General features: G+C 35.7%; 1 protein-coding gene across 2 annotated transcripts in view; it reads right to left on the reverse strand.

Annotated features, from left to right (window-relative positions):
* LOC102581063 (uncharacterized) overlaps window positions 1–19308 on the reverse strand; it is a 28781-nt gene extending 9473 nt beyond the window's left edge. For both annotated transcript variants that reach the window (XM_006346606.2, XM_015308389.1), the window contains exons 1-5: window positions 18978–19308; window positions 8384–8606; window positions 8162–8248; window positions 7460–7629; window positions 5456–5598 (exon numbers count right to left, since the gene is read on the reverse strand). In XM_006346606.2, coding sequence (XP_006346668.1) covers window positions 5456–5598; window positions 7460–7629; window positions 8162–8248; window positions 8384–8606; window positions 18978–19183 — 829 coding nt within the window. In that variant the 5' untranslated portion in view covers window positions 19184–19308. The remainder of the gene's footprint in view (window positions 1–5455; window positions 5599–7459; window positions 7630–8161; window positions 8249–8383; window positions 8607–18977) is intronic.
* Between the last annotated feature and the right edge of the window lie 3707 nt (window positions 19309–23015).

Here is a 23015-nt window from a genome sequence, read left to right on the forward strand (position 1 = left end):
ACTTTATGAACTAATGTTAAATAAAGGCTTAAAGATGTTTAAAAAGGGAGTTGGATCTTAGCACCGAGTGAACATGAAAAATGAGAGTGGGGGCTTCACGTTTAGCAAGTCCGGCTTCCCACAAGAGAACCTTCACGTTTAGCAAGTCCGGGTTCCCAACATAGATGTTGTCTCATGAGATGGAAACCTCCACGCTTAGTAAGTCAAGGTTTTCTAGTAGCAATCTCCTTGTTCCATAACTACGTGCCCCCGTAGGTCTTAGCTTAGTGGATCCACTAGATAGCTATTATGTATGTAGGTCCTACTTTGGCAAGTAGTACCCTCTCTTTTCGGTGTGGGAGTAGAACACCGGATTCCATGTAGCTCACATGGTCTATGTCGGTTATGGCAATGTCTCCTGAAAGTTAAGAAATGAACTAAGATAATAATATGAACTCTAGTCATGATTTCTTGAAGAGTTACTTAGTGTAGGTAGGACTATGGACCCTACTTAGACATTGCACAAGCATACTCTAAGGTAGGTTATGATTAGGCTCTTTATGTAATGAATATTATGGTCTATATATGTTAATATGAAAGCATGTTAAGGTTTACTTTACTTATGTCAAGACATGAAGTATGTTTATGTATGTGAATTACACTTATGACTTCTTAATGGGTTTGCTTAGTATATGTGGGGGTATGGGACTCTATGTGTACATTGCACAAGTGAGCTTGTGAAGGGGTTGTGAGGGTGGTTTACCTATGGTATGAACTAAATGGGTTATGACTAATGTTGTAGTAAATGAATGAGTCCTTATATGATGTTATGAAGTATGTTGGTCTTATGTCTAATGTTAAATGGTGTGCTTATGACTCTATGAATATATGTGGTTAGGTTGATGAAGGCTATATATAAGTTCACCTTTGGTAACCTTAAGGTGATGCATTGCACCAAGTATTCCCTAAGGGTTGCTTGAGGAAAGGAGTTAAGATAAAGAGGAAGGTAATGTATTGTATGCATTGAATGTGTCTAAAATGTTATAAGTGACTCTATGTGCTAATCAATGGTTTCCATGTGTATGATGATGTATGTGGTTTATATTGTTCCTATTGTGCTAAATGTTCTTGAAGTTTCTCTAAAAAGGCATGATGCATGGTTTCCAACTAAATGTCCTTTTAAAAGCATGTTTTTGCATGGTTATCATACTCGGTGCATTCTTGTACTTACACCATTCTTCTTCATCTTTTTACATCAAGTGTAGGTGGTGGTGGCTAAAGGGCCTTTCCTAGAAATGATGAGCTTGGCTTACTATTCCTAAGTTCGGGTGTGTCCTTAAAGATTCAAAGACCTTTATGTTAAAGAACTTCCTTAAGTTCTATGTACTAGATAGTAGTTCTTTTGTATTTATTGTAAGGGTTGTGTCCCTCTTGTGTTGTAGTCGTGTTTTAAGATGGCTACCTTGAGACGTAGTACTCCGATTTTGTATTAAAGGTTTAAATGAGGTGACAGTTCAAGTCTTGTGTTATATTATGAAAAAGTTTGAAATTTTCCGCTATTTTTCTATTATAAATGCTATGACGAATGCTAAGGGCTTGTATAAGACCTCCGAGAGGTCGAATACGCCGGTAACGACTAGGGAGTTCTCTCGGGTCGTTACACTAAACTTGAAAGTAAGTTCTATTAAATGGTGATTAGACCGTCCTAGTTGTATACCGAGTACTAGCCAGTCAACCACTCACATGTCCTAAAGATGCATGTTGCGGGGATAAGGATGCTAAGATGGATGTGTGGCATACTAGGAGCGACAAGATAAGGAATGAGGTATTCGGGAGAAGGTGGGAGTGGCTGTTGTGGCGGTCAAGATGAGGGAAGCGAAGCTGAGATGGTTTGGGCATGTGAAGATGAGGTGCACGGACGCCCCAGTAAGAAGGTGTGAGAGAATGGATGCTGGGCTTATGCGGAGGGGTAGAAGTAGGCCAAAAAAGTATTGGAAGAGGTGATTAGACAGGAAGTGATGCAACTTCTTATTACTACGGACATGAATCTAGATAGAAAGGAGTGGAGGTCGCCTATTAGGGTAGAAAGCTAGGGTAGATTGTTGTCTTGCTTTGCGAAGGTTTAGGCTTGTTAGTGTCAGTCATAGTACTAGTCGCGGTGTTTTGGATGGCGAAAGGTGACAAAAGGCGACAAGGGTCTGCCTTGCAACAGGGTGAGCGAGCGGCGAGGCGTTCGCCTTTTTGAAGTGCGGCTCCAATTAATACCAAAAAAATAAAATATTTAATTGCATATAAATAATCACAATCTCAATAGAAAAAACATATTAACAAATATTCAATTCAAAAACTAAAAAATATATAGTACATATTAAAAGTCTTGAGAAAAAAACACAACATAAGTCAAAACAGTGAGATAAACATAGAGGTAGAACTCTGAAGTCTGAAGAAGAAGGAATAAGAAATAGAGGAAAAAGAAATTTGAAGGAGAAAAGAAGAAATGTATATTTGTTGGACTTTGGAGTTGCTAGAAATGTCTGGCTGGTCCTGAAAAAGTCTAGTCGAGTCGACTGGTTGGAGTAGCAGTCACAGTATAAGAGTGCAACTGTGCAAATTTGAAAAGAAAACCCTAAAATTACATTTTAACTTTTAAAACCCTAAATTTGTACGCCCTTTTTAAGAAAATACAAAAGGCGATGCCTTTCTCGCCTCTCACCTTTGTCGCCATTATCGCCATGGCGACCTTGAGGAAGAAGTCTATATGGAGCAACGACCTGGTTTTGTTGCTCAGGGGGAGTCTAATAGCCTTGTATGTCAATTATGTAGGTCACTCTATGGTCTGAAACAGTCTCCTCGAGCTTGGTTTGGGAAGTTCAGCACAGTAATTCTGCAGTTTGGCATGACTTGTAGTGGAGCTGATCACTCTGTGTTTTATCGGCATTCTGCACCAAATCAGTGTATCTATTTGGTTGTTTACGTTGATGATATCGTTATCACTGGTAATGATCAAGATGGCATCACCAATTTGAAGCAGCATCTCTTTCAGCACTTCCAGACTAAAGACCTTGGCAGATTGAAATATTTTCTAGGTATTGAGGTTGCTCTGTCTAGATCAGGTATTATTTCTCAACACAAGTATGCCTTAGACATTCTTAAGGAGACCGGTGATGGGATCAGGATGTAGACCTATTGGCACTCCTATGGATCCGAATATTAAACTCCTTCTAGGACAGGGGGAGCCACTTAGTAATCCTGAAAGGTATAGACGGCTTGGAAAGTTGAATTATCTCCCAGTGACTAGACCTGACATCTCTTTTCATGTGAGTGTTGTAAGTCAGTTTATGACTTCCCCTTGTGATAGTCATTGGAAAGCAGTTGTTCGTATTCTGCGATATATAAAGTCAGCTCCTGGTAAAGGACTACTCCTTGAGGATCAAGGCCATGAGCAAATCACTGGATATACAGACGCTGGTTGGGTAGGAACACCCTCTAATACGTTCGACATTCGGATATTGTGTTTTAGTATGAGGTAATTTGGTGTCGTGGAAGAGCAAGAAATAGAGTGTGGTTGCTTGATCTAGTGCAGAATCAGAATATCGAGCAATGGCGGCAGCAACTTGTCTAGTTTGGATCAAACAGTTGTTCGGAGAACTAAAATTTGGCGAAATTGATCAGATGGAACTTGTGTGTGATAATCAAGCAGCTCTTCATATCGCATCAAATCCAGTGTTTTCATAGTGTTTCATGAAAGGACTACACACGCACATTGAGATTGACTGTCACTTTGTTAGAGAAAAGATACTGTCAGGAGATATTGTTACGAAATTTGTTAAGTCAAATGATCAGCTTGCAGATATCTTCACCAAGTCCCTCACAGGTCCTCGTATTAATTACATCTGTAACAAGCTAGGTACATATGATTTGTATGCACTAGCTTGAGGGGGAGTGTTAGAATACAAATAAGTATATACATTCCTACTTAGAATAGGAATAGGAATCCTAGTTGGAAAAGGATTCCAATGTAGTGTCTATAAATAGGGTCTCAATGTAACAATTTAGATACACAATTCAATAATATTTTTCCCAAATATTATCACAATTGCAACATCTGATTACATTGCTTCTCAATCTCATCCTTTTGCCGATGAGGGGATCGATAAGGACGGACAACTATAGGGCCTGTTCCGGGCAGCAAACTGATGTGGTGGTCACATTGTCTCAATGGTGGTAAACTCATAGGTTCCTGGAACAGATCATCCAACTCGGACAAAAGGTATTCCAGTCGCTGCTCATTAGTAGTTGCCAGATGCAAAGCCTTCCCACAATACCGTTGTTGTGCCTGAATCAACATTGATTTCCCTTCCACCAAAAGACTCATAGTAAGTGCCGCAAAATCCCAAAGTATAGGACCCAAGGACTATAACCACTTAACTCCCAAAACAATATCAAATCCACCCAAGGGAATAATGTAAAGGCCTACAATAAAGCTATGTTCACCAATAGAAATTGTTACCCTTGTGAAGATCCCCAAGCATGGAACCTTCTCGCCATTAGCAATGGAGATTCTGTTGTTGTGCTAGGAGAAAATATCAAGGAGTAATCAACTAGAAGCTATAGACCTTTTCAAATTGTGGGTACTTCCAAAATCAATAAGACAAAGCATGTGCTGTCCAGTAATGAGAGGAGAGAATTGCATAGTTTGTGCATGCCTTTGACTAGTAATTGCATGTAAAAAAAATTCCGGGCAGTCATCTAGCACTTCCGGAATTGCATTGTCAACCGAATCATCCGATTCCAACCAGAAAAGTCGTTTGCACTGGTGAGTGGACGAATATTGTTCGTCACAATCACAGGACGATGAACAGGAATATCAAAATCAATTGCCTTTGATTTTCCCTTGCCTTGTTCGAATTCCTAGATCGACCTATATTTGTATATAGAAATTCAACTTGTCAAGGGAAGCTAAAACCTTAGAGTTCAATGGAAGAGAAAACTCTTATCTCTTGTTTTTGGTTGAAAATCTGCGTACTTCTTATTCCTCAAATCCTCCTTTAAATAGGAATCTTGTTCCAGCAATAGGAAGCCTTATGAAACTAGGAAACATAAATCCTATTCTAGACTAATAAAAAACTACTAATAACACAATCAAACTCTTCCTATTCTAGAATAATAAGAAAACTACTAACAATATAATTAAATTCTTAATTTATTCGGCTTTGGCTTTCTGTCGCACATATGTCTTACCCACAAATGCGTCCACAACAAGAAACTGTCATTTGCAAAACAATTGTTATCAGAAATTCCTTCATTTATATGCAATTTTAAATTTTCAGAGCAGAGGAAGTCATTAAAATTCAAAAGCATCTTTTGTTTCATATTTCAAAAGAAATAAACTATCATAGATGATTTTAGTAGAGTTATAGTATTCAAAGCATCAGATATACAATCATCCTTCGAGAAAAAAACGGCTATGGCTTACCAGGCCATGCAGATATTCCAATATGTTCCAAAACTGGTTGTGTGGGAACTGTACCATCCACCTCTAGCACTATCTCTTCCTCTGCAAGTGAAAGGTTGGACACCAATTGAGGTCCACTGAAATTCTGGACCGCCTTTATCACCCTGCAGTATGAAAAGGAATGAGGAAATAACTTATTAGTAATCATTCATCAAGCCCCAGATTTACTCTGGATATACCAAGACTTCATATCAAAAGCAAGTTTACAAGTGCATCCAAACAATGTATTACAGCTCCTCAAAAACATAATTCTCATGACGGTTCTGCTAACACAGGAGGGTGGGAGAGACAGCACCCAACCGGAGACAAATATCTGATTTTTTCCTCCTGACGGAAAACTTAAATCATATATTTTATAATATAAAATTTTTATTTTTTTTGATAACCGAGAAATCTGTCTGTGACCCGCCCTTTGGACCAATCACAGCCTTATAATATATATTATAAGGCCAGAATCACAAAAAGTTTTGTCTGATGCTTTTGTTAATATAATTAATTTCATAAATAGGATAGCTATTCCATAACCATAGGAATTCCTCTCTAGTATATGCTAACCATACCTTAACCAATAAAACTTACATTTGGACCAAATTCAGAATAGAAAATTAGAAAATAGTTTGCTAGAGTGAGAGACTCTCCCCCTTCACTCTAACTTTCGTCACCGGAACAGGTCGTTTTAGATCACTATAATGCAAAATTGAGATAGATTGCTGATACAGGTGGGTCAAAGGAAGATGAACTATGTTAATCGAACTCTGATTAACACCTCAATGTTTATCTGCCTGATTAAGTCCTACAGCAAACTTCAAAAAGGTACAGGCAAACTTTGCAGGAGAAGGAGAAGTGGGACAAATGCAGGAATATTTTCTTCCAAAGAGCCAACGACTTTGGGGGATGTGTGAATTGTTGCAATAATGGAGCTAGGAGAAGCATGACAATGATCCCAAAGATCATCAAGATTGAAAAACAACATACTGAAGAAAATGCAAAATGGCATACCCGAGATTTCTAGCTATGCGGTATCACTATATATGAACTTTTCATATTAAACAATGTCTGTCCTTAAGCAGCTTTCCAAGTTAGATCAAACTAATGCTTTACCATCCTTCGAGCATCAGGAGAAATTCAATCAACCAGTCAAACCTCGTTATAACAAAATTTCACTATAAGGGCCTGATTTTCTTCAGAACCGATTATTCATGTTATATTTTACTTCTCTATAACAGCATTATACTTACAATAGCAGTGGCATTCGTAGTAGCAGTATAATCTTTCTAAAATTACCCCTTTATAACAGTCATTCAAATATTGTGTAATATTACTTCGTAAAAAATATATTATGTATAATGTTAAATTAGGTCTTAGGTCTAACTCACACCCCAAAAGCTAGCTCAAAAGGGAGGAGGATTGCCCAAGCCTTAGTCCACCCATCTCATTAATCACCAATGTGGGACTTTTGTCATTTTTTAATATATAAGAATAAATATTAAAATATTTATCATAATCATCATTAATGAATAATGTCATACACATAGTAAATTTCAAGTACAAATATCCAAAAGGGAAAAAAATTGTACTCAAATGGTTCCCAGAAGCTATGGTCATTACTTCAGGAGAAAAAACTATTGGTCTTTGCCTTTTTTACATTCATACTCTTTCTATATTTTTGGTTAACAAATACATTTCTTCTTCTTGGCACAAAATCATTAAAAAAAAATTAGGGTAATTTTGTTTATAACAGATAAATGAGATCAAAACGTCAAATGTCAGTATAATATATAATGTCACTTCACTATAGCAGCCATAAAATTTTCATTCAAACCCTGCCTCTATAAGGAGGTTTGACTGTAATCTCAAAAGATCTGTAACCAGCTTGATTTCAATCTTTTGTGAGAAAGTAAAGTACCCAAAGAACAAAAAGGTAAAGTGGAGTCCAGCAATTAATGCTCAAGTAATGAAGCATACTTTTCAAGACTCCGAAGGTACTTGTCGTATATAAGAAAATGGAGCCGGTGACCTGATGAACTTGCTAGGACATCGAAAAGATTGTGAACTGTTATAATGTCTGCAATAATAGCACAAGCAGGAGCAATTCGTGAAAATGATTCTTCACCAACTGTCTTTTTATCATCAACCTGACAAGAGACGAGAAATAAATGGATAAATAAAAGCCTGTTGAAAATTTTCAGGACAAAATCATATGATACCCCTTCTGAGAAAGTTTTTTTGCAATTCAATGCAACCACAAGAAACAACATATTTTTCTTTCTTTAGTTATAAACGGCTTTTTATTTCTATGACCTTCAATGAGGATAGAACCTTCTATAGTGGAGGTATACACTTTCTGTCAGAGATAAAAAGTAGAAATCTAAAAAATTTTACTCCAAAAATAGTTACTCCCTCTGTTCCATTATATGTGATGCACGTTCACTACGTCGAGTTTCGAAACATAGCAAGATTTTTAAGACTTTGTGGTCTAAAACAAGTCATAGATATTTGTGTGGCTAAAAATCATCTCATTAAGGTAAATGGGAAGTTTAATGTAAAAACTGTTTATGAATATAGAAAAGTATCATCCTCTTTGGGGCAGACTGAGAAGGAAAATGCATCACATAAATTGAGACATAAGGAGTACTAAATAAAGGAAAATGTTAAATCAATCACCACCTGAACAGCCATGTCTGTGGAATCCGAATAAAACAATGACCAGCTATCTTCATCCTCCACTTCCCTCTTATCAGAAGCAGCAGTTTCCTGTGAAGACATCTCCATGACGGTATTGTCAGACAGTTAAGACTTTCAAATGGACAGCCAAATCTATGGCATAGCAAGCGGAATTTAGAAAAGAAAGCAATCTTGAAATAGAGTATATCTCATATAGTTTAGTACTTGATTTCCAACACCAGGGACCTCCCATGCTAGCATCATGTCGAACATCAACCGACGGAATTCCTTATCGCTCAGATAATCAGGACGGGTGGTTACAACTTGAAGAGCTTGGAAGGAACAAAATTCCAGAAAGTTCCTTGCATACACTATGGGTTGTTTAACATCATCAACAAGATCTGAATCAAATTGATGTTGCAACTCTTCAATCTCTACCTGCAATATCCTGCAGTTGAGGCACGATAGACAATAAGTAATAAGATATATCATAAACCAATATCCTAGCTTACAGGAAATATAAGAACTCTAGTGGCATCGTGGCAAGATTTTCATCAGGTCACCTCTTGTTTGATTTCTATAGAAACAAGGTACAAAAGAAAAAATATATCATCGAAGTCTTCTCAGAGAGGCTTAGGATGCAATTAAAATGTTGTTTAGTTTGTCTATGGATTATTGTTAGAGTCCCGCATAGGTTGGGAAATGGACTGGTGGTCTGCTTAGATGTACTTAGGTATTCCTCCCCTCCTAAACAAGCTTTTGGGATTATGTTAGGCCCCAGTGTAATATTTTTATATGGCATTAGAGCCAAGTTCTTCCCTAATAGGGGCCCCATGTTATATTGTCCACGCTCCAGTATTCTTGGACGTGAAGGGGGTCGTTAGAGTGGGTTAGAGTCCCACATTGGTTGAGGAATGGATTGGTGGTCTGCTTATGCGGACCTGCGGAATCCGAGCCTCGTGAGCTAGCTTTTGGGGTTTAGCTAGGCTCAAGTGTCATATCTTTACAATCATGAACAGAGCAGAAGAACATGCAGTAAGCAGAAATCTATAATCTTTTGAAAATTCATAAGGAATACTTTATATATAGAAATTGGTAGAGTCAATTTATTGTTTAAGAAGTTGGAGGTTGTAGTAGCCAAGCTGATTGGGCAGATTCTTTTCCATTTACAGGCAAGGCAGATGGAGGTTTCCTGTGAAATCTTGTCACAAAGTTGCTGACAAATCTGAAGACAGCATCAAATTTTGTGTGCCTACATAAGATAATCTACAAAGAATGAGCATTCAGTTTACGCATAGGTGCTATTAAGTAAATCTCCAATAGAATCTGTGAACCATCTTCTTCTACAGTGGCACCAGACCTGGCCTCTTTGGTGTATGTCTCAGAACTTGTTTGGGGGGTGCAGTAATATAGGAAGGAAGATTAAAAAAGGCATTATGCAGCTGGCAGGTCCCGGGATAAAGAAGATGCAGAGTCCAGATTGGAGAACAATTCCCCTTCACGTTGATTTTAACTGTTAGAATATGAATAGGTTTATACAGTCCTACTAGAATAGGAATAAGTTTATACAATCCTATTAGAACAGGAATAGGAATAGAAATAGAAATAGGAATACTAAATAGTATCCTACTTGGTAAAGGATTGTATTCTAGGGTCTATAAATAGGGTCTCAATGTAATAATGTAAACAACAATAATTCAATAATATTCTTTTTCTATATTTCTCACATTAACTTTTATGCAATTATCATTTGCATTATATGGACAGTGTTGATAGATAGCAACAACAGATTTTTGATGGAATAGACTATCATATATTTTGTATAGATATGTCTTCAAAATCTCTACAGTTGTTGCTTGATTCATGTTAACATGTTAGATGATATTTTGAATATGAGACTCCTTGCAGTGGTGAAAGGATTTCGTCTAGACTCTTATGGTCTGTTTGGAAAGCTACCCTGGTAATTAGATTTAGTGTAATTTGGTGTAATTACACTGCCTGGCCTGTTTGGTTGGCCATGTAATTACTTACCTGAGTGTAATTGGCAATAGGTAATTACACTCTCCAATTCTCAACGAAGGGCTCTGAATTGCTAGTAATTACACGGTGTAATTACAAGCTGATTACTTTTTAATTTCTTTTTTTTTTTTAATTTATTTTGAATTCTTTTTTTTTATTATTCTAAAAATATTTTTATTTTTATTTTTATTATTTATATTTCATTTCCTTCTCATTCTCAACCTTTACTTCTTGTGATTCCATGAGATTTTTCATATTATCTATTTTATTTATTTATTCTATATTTATTTATTTTCATTAGCAGGATTTTGTTAATATTCTAATTTTTAAATTGAAGGAAAACTAATTGTTAAATAAAGTTATAGATTTATGTTTTTCTTTCCTTTTAACTCACATTTATGTATGTTATGTTCAAATTTGACATAAGAGTAGTACATTAAATTTCTTTTCAGATTTAGATCTTATGTTATATTTTCAATTTCATTTTTATTTTAGTAGTATTAACTTAATATTTCATACTGCAAGTCATTAATTTTTTAGTTAGACTTGATATATTATTTTTTGTCAAATATTTTCATAATTTTTAACGTTATATTTATAGTATTAATCTTTTTGTAAACAAGAAAACACATAAAAAAAACCTAAACTTGGCAAGACAACTTACTTTATCACTTTAACTTTACGTGTAATTCTTTACCCCCCCCCCAATCTCATATCAAGTGAATTTAAATGCACCCAAATCGCTGATGTGGCAAATTAAAAAAATAAAAGTGCGTATTGGCAAAAAATTAAAGAGAAAATATTTAAGTGGGTCCCTTTTTTTCTTTTCAACCAATATTATTTTTCATTCTTCATCTTCCTCACACCCCACCACCCAACCCTTAGCTACTAGCAACCCTACCCTTTCTTCTTCCCCACACCCCACCACTCCCTACCGCCTTCAGCCACCATTGCATCACCTCACTCTTCTTATTCGAAACAACCTCCCCCCCCCTTTGTTCTTTTTTGAAACTCCCCACCCCATTTCTTGTTCTTCGAACCCCACACCCCACCCTCTTTCTCCAGCTCCAAACCTCCCTACCTTCAATCACCATCTTTCTCACCTTTTTCTCCATCGTTGTCGAACCCCCCCCCCCCCCCCCCCATTTTTTTCTTTACTTTTGATCTCACTCATCAATTTCGATTTCAAGAAGAGGGTCTTCTTTTTTTCAAGATCTAAATCAAAATTGATATTACTAATTTTTAAAATTGAAAAGAGAAGATTGTTGGTGTTGAAAATTGTTGCTTCAAAATCACTATTTATGGCAGTGTTTGTATTAATGGTGATGAACTTGAATTTTTTTTAATGTTAGATTAATCCTCATTTTTTCTTAATTTTTTTCCTTTCTAAAATTGTTAAATAAAAAGAAATAACAAAAGAACTAAAAAGTCAAAATTTAAATAATTTTCAAGGTGGCATTGACGTGGCACTGATGTGTCGATGACATGGCGCGTGTGAGATGCACTTGCCACTGTGAGACTGGTATTATAATCTTAAGGTGATATTAAATTCATTTCAAATGAGATTATGGGGGTAAATAATTATATGTAAAGTTAAACTGCTAAAGTAAGTTGTCCTGCCTATTATTAATTTAATTAATATATACTATTTGAAAAATAAATCAATTATTTTTTTTATAATTGTTAGAACATGAATAGGTTTATACAATCCTATTTAGAATAGGAATAGGAATTGTAAATAGTATCCTCCTTGGTAAAGGTTTATATTCTAAATGTCTATAAATAGGGTCTCAATGTAATAATGTAGACACAACAACAATTCAATAATATTCTTCCCTTATATTTCTCACATGGTATCAGAGCCTCTACGATCTTGGTAGAGAATCAAAGAGCTTCCGCTGCCGACAGGTGGCTATTACTCATATATATTGCCCGTCTGGTCAATGATAATGTTAACAAAAGTTGGATCAATGTTATAGGCATGAACATATTCAAGGGAAGAAAACTCAGCCAGACAGGTCACCGTGCATCAATTATCGGTGACTGTCTAGGGCTGCTTTGTGTCGACCCCATATCCGTCGGTATTTGTGTAGCACTGTGCCACCTTTTCGGTGACTACTTTTTCATATTTAATTTATGTAGCACCGTGCCATGTTTTTGGTGACTACTTTCTCATATCTAATTTTTGTAGCACTGTGCCATCTTCCCGATGACTACTTTTTCATATTTAATTTGTGTAGCACCGTGCCATCCTTCTGGTGACTACCTTTTTTGCATACTTGATTTGCGTAGCACCGCATCTCTCCGGACTACTTTTCATATTTAATTTGTGTTGTACCGTGGATTTTCCGAACTACTTCCCATATCTGAGTTGCATAGCACCGTGTGTCTTTTCGGTGACTCCTCAGATTTGATTTGCATAGTTCCATTCGTCTTTTCGGTGACTCCTCAAATCTAATTTGTGTAGGGTTGTGTCATCATTCCGACCCTACCCATATTATCTCTTTTTCAATAGGGTCGTGCCATCAATTCGACCTTACCTATATAATTTCTATTTTCTAATTGGGACGTGCCATCATTCTGACCCTACCCATATAATTTTATTTCTGAGATTGTGACCACTTTCAACCATCAAATCTAATACTTCGGCATATGAGCATGTTCCGACCATTTTTTCGGTGACTTTCTTGTTTAAATTGACTCATGTATTGATTCCAACACGATTCATATACTTTATACTAAACTAGATTTTGAGCACTTTGTTGCTCGGGGGGGTTTAGTAGCCTTGTATGTCGATTATGTGAGTCACTCTATGGTCTGAAACAGTCTTTGCAAGTTTGGTTTGGGAAGTTCAACATTGTAATTGTTCAACACTGTAATTTTATCACTCTGTGTTTTATCGACATTATGCATCAAATTCAGTATTTCATGAGAAGATTAAGCACATTGAGATTGACTGACATTATGCATCAAGTCCGGTATTTAATGTGAAGACAAGCACATTGAGATTGACTGTCAATTTTGTGGAGTCCACTGATCAACTTGCAGATATTTCACCAAGCCCCTCATCGGTCCTCGTATTAATTACATTTGTAACAAGTTAGGTACATGAATTGTATACACTAGCTTAAGAGGAAGTTTTAGAACATGAATAGGTTTATACAATCCTATTTAGAATAGGAATAGGAATACAAATAGAAATAAGAATTGTAAATAGTATCCTACTTGGTAAAGGATTATATTCTAATGTCTATAAATAAGGTCTCAATGTAATAATGTAGACACAACAACAATTCAATAATATTCTTCCCTTATATTTCTGACAATAATATTAGTTAAGAACATATATTGTTGATTAATATATTCTTAAAAGATAATATATATCTTAAATATTTAATTCAATATAATTTATAAGGTCTCGTATTTGTCTAATATAAATTTTTAATTTTAGATAATTAATTTTTATTTTTAAGATTCAATATAACCTTATGATTACACTTGTGCAACCAAACAGGACACTTGTAATTACACTGTGACAAACAAACAAGTCAAAGTAATTATTAGGTTGTGTAATTACTAGGCTGGTAATTATTACCCTAGTAATTACACCAATTCCAATCACCTGGTGGCTTTCCAAACAGACCCTTAATGTAATTTTGAAAGCACTACCTTAGTGTTGGTATACAGGTATAGTAATAAAATTACATACCAATAAAAAATTATCAAAACACAATCCAGAAGAGTACACACACAGCTTGATCAAATTATGTTGTGGCTTTGAATCGAACGGTTTAGTAGATACTAACCTTGCGAAACAAATGCTTTAGTGGAAAAGTTATTGTCCTAACTGATTAAAAAGAAGAAGAAAAACGTTATTTCCTATCCGTCTTTGGCTTTACTAAAACTTATAGTAAATGGTAGCCACATATATAAGAGTACGGCAGAAAACACCAAGCATGCTCTCTCCCAGTAGAAGGTAGAAAATAAAGAGGATCTGGAAACTTTTACATTAGAAGGACCAGCTATACCTTCATAGTGATTGAACAAACCTGCTGAAGTTAGTAGACATGAATTTTATGTCTTTTAACCAATACCTTTTAAGAAAAGAAGGCACTACAACAGCTTAAATTGTCAATTCTTTGAGTGCTCAATTCTTTTACATTAATTAATATCTAAGCTCCAAGGAAAGGACAACGACAGATTTCTCGTTTTGCTTGTAGGTAAGATACTATTTGGTATCTCGCTCACACTGCTTGGCTGCTATACAAAATTACATCCCAGTTTAGAGTTGAATGCAGATCTTTAAGATCTACAGGCACCAAACATCTTAGCAAAAATAATGTGTATATTCACAAGAAGATAAAATGGTTAAGGTCTAGAAGATTACTAATTTAAATTCTAAGATTTATTAAAAAGAACTTCCTATGAAAGAAGACAGCATATTACCATACAAATTTTTCAAGATAAAAGTAATAGATAAAATGTGATACAAACATTTATCTCAGCTATCCAGTACAGTTGACACTATTCAAGGGACATGAGGACCCTAGAAAGTGACATAGAGAACATGAAACCAAGAACAATCACCAACTCTAATCAATCATCAAGAAAGAAGATTAAGAGGCAGATGCTCTCTAGCATCCTACAGGCTAAGGATGATTTTAAATTTCAATAACAATGAGATCATGTGACAGACAAACATCATTAATGATTAATGTCCTTATATACTAATATGTTTGATCATTTAAACAACAAAGCACAGCTAGCTGACCAAATCCCAGAGATTTTTCATACATCATTCAGATATTAGAAATGAAAAAAAAAAAAAAAGACCACCTCATTTTAAGCTACTTGAGATTGGTGACCGCTATATGAATTCTCACAGTCCATTTTTTGTTGTATCTATTTTTATTTTTTTTTGAGAATTGGTTACATCATTTCTTGTTTTATCTATTTCATACCTATATTCAGTTACATGATGTTCTTTAACACTAGCAATTCTACATAATTTCTATGGACATCCCCAGACATATTAAAGAAAAATCCTAACAAATATTGAACCTAATCTTATTAAGACTTAATCCACCGAGTGGGTGTTGCATGTGTAGATCCTTTACATACATTGTATTTTAGTTTTCGCTAAGTTCGCATGTACTGTGAGAGATTTTAGGTCTTTTTGACACAACTTCCTTTCATATGATTTAGATCTACCTGTCTCCTATTAACATCTTCAATAAACATAAGACATGATGAAATTATCTCAAATGTCTTCTATCACTTCATCCTCTATGTGTGCTAATTGCACCTTCTATTGGATGTGATATGTTCTGATATTATTTAACCTTGTATAACCACAGATCTATCATCCATCTTAATATTTGTGTTCCTTTGGAACTCACCTTGTAGATATGTTGGGCCTTAAAATCTCAATAATCACTCTCTTATAACATGGTTAGCCTAACAACCATTCTATATTCTTTCCATTCACTTGGTAGGTACCATTGTATCATACAATATTCCCATAGCACTCACCTAGTCCCTCCCTCAAATTGCAAGAGTCTCTACAAGTAAACAGAGACAAATATGCAAGAAAACATTTCCGGCATGTAAGCTTCCTTTTCAATCAACAAAATGTAGAATTTATTCTTCATAGGTTTGATTGATACACAAGATAGCACCTAAAAAACTAACTCAACTTCTTATGAATTCTGGAGGAGCCAAAAAGTTTTCATCACTCTCGCTCTCAGTAATGACCTGGGATAGAAAAGAGCAAAGGAGGGACATAAATAATGAAGTGATGTCATTTAGAGGGTAATTAGTTTTAGTTTTAACAGTAATACAAAACACAACTACTGATTAAATAAATGAAGTGGACGGCTAGGATCTATTCTGCAAAGGTATGCGGTGTGTCGAATCTGGCTATTTTCATTCCTTTCTAATGCACTTCTCTCTATCTGATTCTTCTCTTTCCTCTACATTTTTTCTCATCGTTTTTTCCTCATCTGTTTCCTACCAAATTATGTTCTTCAGGTTACAACAACTATGCTGGTCACGGATGGGCACAATTTCAGAGACTATGGCCCTTTCTAGTTTCATCGGCAAGACATTGTTTTGAACTGGTTTCAGCTGTGAATTGTGAGACTATATTGTGGTGCATTTCAATTTTCCAGTAATTTCCAATTTTATTGATAAATCTAGCTGAGTTGCTAAATTTGGAACTCAATTTGATAGCCCATTACTTTCAGTAAGAGCGCAACCAACCTGAACTTGACTAATGGCACAAATGACTGGAGCAGAATCAACGAGATCCAAACAGGCGGATGAGAACTATCGGCGGCTAGATAAGAAGATGCAAGCAGTCATGGGTGATACACGGGCGAGATTCAAAGGGACAGATAAGAACAATGAATATTGAACTCTAAGCTATCCGGTAAAGCCAAACAAATGGAGGAGTTCCAAAACTCAACTATAAAAATGTTTGAACATCTAAGTATGATGATTGACCATTCTGGTGGGAAGGCATCCATAAAGAATGAGTCAACCAGCAGGGGTGATGAAAAACTTCTGAGGCCTAGGATCTCATATCCTAGAGAAGTTAATACGATGGATTTCAAAGGTAGCATCCACCTAATTTACAGTTTCCAATGTATGATGGTAGCGAACCTCGAATGTGACTGAGAAGGTGAAAATTATATTTCAATGTTTGTCAAATCACTTCTTATGAGGAACTCAACCATTTCAGAAGATTTCCTTTTAACATGTTTTGCTGGTCGTCTCAAGGAAGAACTCAGATATAGAGAGAGGCTAATCAGTCACTTCATTTTATCTCAAGCAGTGGCCAAGAACAGGAGAAGCTAATGATTGTTGTGGATAAGAAAAACAAGTGGCTGCACAAGGGGATAATTACTCCAGTCAAGGACACTAGTAAAGGATTTAAGAATTTAAGAAGAACATATGAAGATTACCATATTTTTAATTTCACTCCAAGTAGTTATGCAGAACATGTGGCTGCACAAAAGGATGCACATTATTTTCTTATTTTTTTGTCAAGTAACCTGATTCTTATCACTCAAGGTTTTGTGGATTGAGGGAGCTATTATAACACCCTATAATACCAAACTGTGAAGGAGCTTGTGACTGAATTATTAGAGGAGATTCCCTTGAGAGTAACAGTAGCCGATGGAAATCAAATGTTAGGTCATCAAAGTTGTGAAAGCGTCATAGTAGAAGGCAAAAAGGATCGAGTTCCTTGACAAATTTAGACTGCTGAAACTGAAGGTTGTGATGTGGTTCTTGGAGGGGATCGGATGACACACTGTCCAGTTATGATCACCATAAGATCATAGTCAAACATTTTGGGAAATTGGTAGAGCATAAGGGAGATACAGGAATGGAAATACTAAATCAGATCACAGCTAAACCAATGGGAAAGATACTGAGGAAAAACCAGGCTTTGTTAGCTCACCTAACTAGCCACCAGAGAATTGGAACAGTACTAACTGAAGAAAACAGACTACTGCTTACTACAGCAAGCCCCTAGCTCCAAGACATGTAGGAGCCAATGTATGAGTAGGAACAACTGGAAATAATAGCAGCCATGGACATCGGAGGCACTACATTGAGTACATTCAAGGCAGACATTTCATCATTAAGAGTGACCATTTCAGTTTTAAATACTTGGAGCAGAAGGTAACTACAGTCATTCAGCAGAAAGGCCAAACTAAATTACTTGGACAGAATTATGTAATCCAATATGGGAATGGTTCTGAAAATAGGGTGGCTGATGCACTATCCAGGATACCCAAGGACCAAGGAGAAACTTATGCAATCTATGGTGTTCTCCTACATGGATAGGAGGTGGAAAAGATTTATGAAGGGAATGATCAGGTTGAAAGGATTATAGCTGCAGTTGTAGTCAATTATGGAGCCAATTCTCACTGTAACTGGTCACAAGGAGTGCTGAGATATAAGGGCAAGATATACATGGGGAAAACCCCAGCAGAAGGTAACAAATTACAGACCCTGTAAACTAACGCCCTTGGAGGACAGTTGTGAAGAGGCTACAAATCTGTTTTACTAGCCAGTCATGAAAAAAGATGTACAAAAGAAGCAAAGATGAAATTGTGGCAGACCTCTAAAACTTCCTGCAGAAGCTCATAGAAGGGTTACCCAAGTCACAAGATGAACATGTGATATTAGTGGTTATTAATAGATTTACCAAGTATAGGCACTTCCTTACTCTACAGCATCAATTTACAGCTGTGCAGGTAGCAGAGTTATTGCTCGAGGAGAATAAAACTTACATGAATTTCCTACACTCTGGTATCAGACAAGGATAAGGTGTTCACTAGTCAATTCCGGTAACATTTACTCAAGGAATCAGTGACTCAAGTCTCAACTGTGTCTAAGCACTGCTTATCACCCTTAGACTGATAGACAAAGTGAAAGATTGAATATGGGGCACTCCTATTCAAGCATTATATGGATATGAACCTCCCCAACTTCCTATGGGGCCATTTCCTTAATCTCCAGCTCTATCACTGCAGGACCTCATTCAACAAAGACTGCAGGTCCTGAGGGGCCACTTAGTTTATTGATGAGTTGATAAGTTTTGAATTTAAGCTCATTACTCTCATGCATACTACAAAGCCATGATAACATTAACATTGTTATAGCATGCATATTAAGTAGATTATTGAAACCATCTTCTCTACATGCATTAATCAAAATTTCAGCTTGCAACCTCATGCCTTATCCTTAAAAAAATAGTAATTTAAAGATGGAATGAGAAGGAATTTACTTGCAAGAACGAGAGACAACAGAATTAGCGATTGAAGATAGAAAAGGTAAAGGCTGATAAGGCGGTGCATCATTGCCACCTTCACTGTCACCGTTTCGCTTTTTTCCATTGAAAGAGAATATGGATTTCAACGCTAACAAACTCTTTATCTCGTTGCCATTGTTCTTCTCATCTTTACTTTTCCCCACTCTATTCTCATTCTCCATCTTTCCCTTTACTTCAGATCCACCGCCTTCCGGCGGATAAATATTCTTTTCTTTTCTTTTCAATTTAGGCGAAATGGTCTACACTTGTAATTGTGTATCAATTCAATCCTTAAATTCATCAAACTAAGCATTTTGACCGTGTGAACCTTCACAAAAATGACATATTAGGTCCACATCACATTTTAAATGACACATTATTTTATTTTATTTTATTTTATTTTTAAATCTATTTTTTCTTCTTTTTCACTTCATTCCTCCTTCATACCTCCAAACTTTTCCATTTTTTCATATTAGAGATACCACCACAATCTTTCATTCTCACTAGTATCATCACTTTCCTAAATAACTAAATATCATCATCAAAAAAAAATTCCATGTTTCTATCATTCACAACTTTTAATTCTATTTTTTTTTAACCAAAGTTTACATTCACTACTTAAACTACCATCAATATATTTTATCAATTGATGCTAATGAATCGCTATTAAAATATCTCAATATACTCCAATATTTGTACATGATAATGCGCAATTTACTCCTATAATTGTTCAATGAGTAGGTGATTATTATCAATATAATTATTCAACATATTAGGTCGGGCTTGAATCTCACAGGGAGTGGTATATGTAAGAATTCAATAAAGAAGGTAAAATATGATCTAATATATCGTAGCAAATAATAACAAGGGTGGATAATTCTAAATATTAATTATAGTGGTTTAGTAACCAATTTCAACAATAACAATAAAATCGGGTGCTTCGCAATTCGAGTAATAGTTTAGAAGTGTGCCGAAATGAGAATAGATTTCAAGTCGTGGATCGATGTGGTTGCCCATTAACGTTGATGCTCATAGGTAGGCAGGATTAATCTCAGACACATATTACATATTTCAATCGCAACATGCTCATCATAGAGCTTCCTCCGAAGCCTCCCATGTCAAAACAACTTAACAATCCATGACCTTAACTTGGGTTTTCTCTTTCAAGCAAACCCAACACTTAGAAGTGAAACCCTTAGTTCCTTTTTCAAGCAAACAAGAATTTCAAATTCAATATGTAAGCATTGAACTAATCATTCACTTCATATCACCATTTCCAAGCAAAATATGATCTAAAATAGAACTAAGTTTACAACCCCAATTCATAAGTTAACACACAACAATTAGTTCAAACCCATACAAAACAACATGAAAAAGGGCAACAACACACTATTCCACCAAATTAATCCATACCCACTTCCATTTGAACACCCCTAGAATTGAGATTTTAGCCAATCATTATAAAAGTAAAAGAAAATATACCGAAAACAATATCGGTCATCTTGGTTTGTTGATTACAACTTCAATTTCAAATACCTAGCGAAAATACTCCAAATTTTCTACACAAAATTGTTCAAAATTCAAAAACTAAGAAGTGTCTCTATCCTGAAAAATATCCAAAGGTGGAAGATGAACTTTCTCTCTCTTTCTAACTATTTATACTTTCCCCAAAACATGGCAAAAAATTCAGCATGTGGTTAGATTGGCGAGGTTAGTCAGGCTCGTAGACTCGATCGACGAGGTTAGTCAAGCTCGTAGACTCGATCGGTGAGTCACCAACTTAGTCTTTTCCTCACCCTTTCCTTCATCATTTTTGCTCAAGTGTTTTGTCTACTTCGGCAAACTTGCATGAACTCACCAATTACATTTGGCGAGTCGCCTTTGTATTCATTTGCTCGCCTTAGTTCCCATGACTTTTTAGCTCAGCTTCAGGCATCGTTGACGAACTCAACATAGCTCTCCTTTCCCATTCGCTGAATCGCCGATCATCACTTTAGCTCACCTTTTTGGCCTTCAATTTATTCTGAATGTGATGTGAGGCCAAAAATACATATTTTTATTCATTATTTGCCTCATATTTAGTGTTTTTATTTGTCCTTTTTGTGCATAGATTTTATGGATTATGCTAAATAGTATATTTTATTTGTAGGAGAAAATTGGTGTAAAGATGAAGAAATTTGGAGCTAAAACAAATTAAAGATGAATAAATTTGGAGCTAAAATGAATTAAAGATGGAAGATTATTGAAGAAAATTAAGCAAGCAGTTTAATGGATTAAATTGAATATAATATTATAAAGTATGTTTATCGGCAAATTGCAAATTCAAGAAGTTGAAATTGAACGAGAATTTTACAAGCTGCCACGTGGCAACATATGAAGGACCCAATTCTATGAGGCGGTTGGATAGTGCAGAGCACGCAAAATTTTAATTCTATTAGGTTTTGGGTTCCTAATTTGTTTTGTACTCAATTGTTTTATTTAGGGTTTCCTACATCTATAAATAGTACATAAGAATAATTATTAGGGGAGGAGGACACAATGTAGAAAATAACTTTTTATCTAGGGTTTCATATTTTCTTCTCCTTTATTTCTTTTATTTATTTTACACCTTTTCTTTGAATGATCCGTTGTAATTTCTCTATGTTTGTGTGGAGTTAAACTTCTCGTTCTAGGATTATGTTAACTTATAAAATGATTGTTTGATGATTTTTGATTCGGCACACTTTTTTATCATATTAGTTGTTCTAATATTCTTGTAATTACTATTTTGATGCTTGGCCACCATTAATGTAAATTTATTGTCTTCTTTTGAACTCGAGAGAGGAATAGAGGGATAGAACGTGGAATATAAGGAGCATGATCTTTTCTTGCATATCACTTGAATTGATTAGTGTCTAGGATAGGGATATACCTAGGTTCCTTGCTTGGTTCAAATACGGGAAGACAACGTAATGCTCCATAGTTATACAATTTATCCGTGCTCAAAAATGTAGTTAGATTGTCAATTGTGGTAGATGGTCAAAGGTCGGGAGATCATGTTCATATTATCTACCCCGTGAATCAACAACTAGATAATCAAATAAGTCGATGAAATTGATGCTAAATAGGATTGTTAATTAAATCTTAATCCTAAATCGATTTATTCATTGATTGTTTGAAAAATCTATCTTTTCTTAATTAATTGTTTTTTTTATGTTATCATTAGTTTTAGTTTAGTTAATATATATTCATCTTTGACATCCTCCCTTGAATAAATAATCAGAATTAGTATAATTTAGTAAATAATTAATTGACAAGTCTTTTGGGTTCAATAATCTGGCTCTTTTAAGGCCACTATATTAACTGCACGACCACGTACACTTGTGTTGTAACGCCCCTCAAAATGAAATAGAATAATTAGAGCTTCACATGCGTGTTAGTAGTTGATAAACTTGTATAAATGTTTGAAAATGAGTTTATAGCTCAGTTTAGTTGAGTTTGAAGTCAAACGTCAAAGAGACGTTCAAGACGTTCGAAAACTGGTCGTTTGCGTGCTAGTTTGTTTCTAGTGTGTCTTGCATGTTTTTATGTGTCGTATGAAGTCTAAAATCAGTGGAGGTGACCCTAATGTCTTAATAAATTCTTTTAGGGTCAAAACGTTCGGGTACGACTCCCCGGGACCACCCTAAAGGTCCCCGAGGAGGACCCCCACCCTTGGCCAAACAAGCTGCCAAGGCAGCTTGAAGTTGTTCATGGAGGGAGTGGCTCCGCATCGCGGACCTGCTCCACCAATGGCCAAAAAAGTGGCTCCGCGTCATGGAGACACCACTAACTCTACTGTCTCAAAATTTAACTTCCAAAAACTTGTGGGAACACCTCTACATCGCGGACTTGTTTCCCGACGAAATCTGCGAAAATAAAACTCAAGTTTGACTTGTTTAAAAGGTCCAACTAAGTGAGGGGTAATTTGGGTACTGGGTTATTATAATTTTAAGTGTTTTTAAGTATTTTAAAGGTATTAAAACATTTAAGAGG

Source organism: Solanum tuberosum, unplaced genomic scaffold (genome assembly GCF_000226075.1).
Source record: "Solanum tuberosum cultivar DM 1-3 516 R44 unplaced genomic scaffold, SolTub_3.0 scf00082, whole genome shotgun sequence".
Classification (NCBI taxonomy): domain Eukaryota; kingdom Viridiplantae; phylum Streptophyta; class Magnoliopsida; order Solanales; family Solanaceae; genus Solanum; species Solanum tuberosum.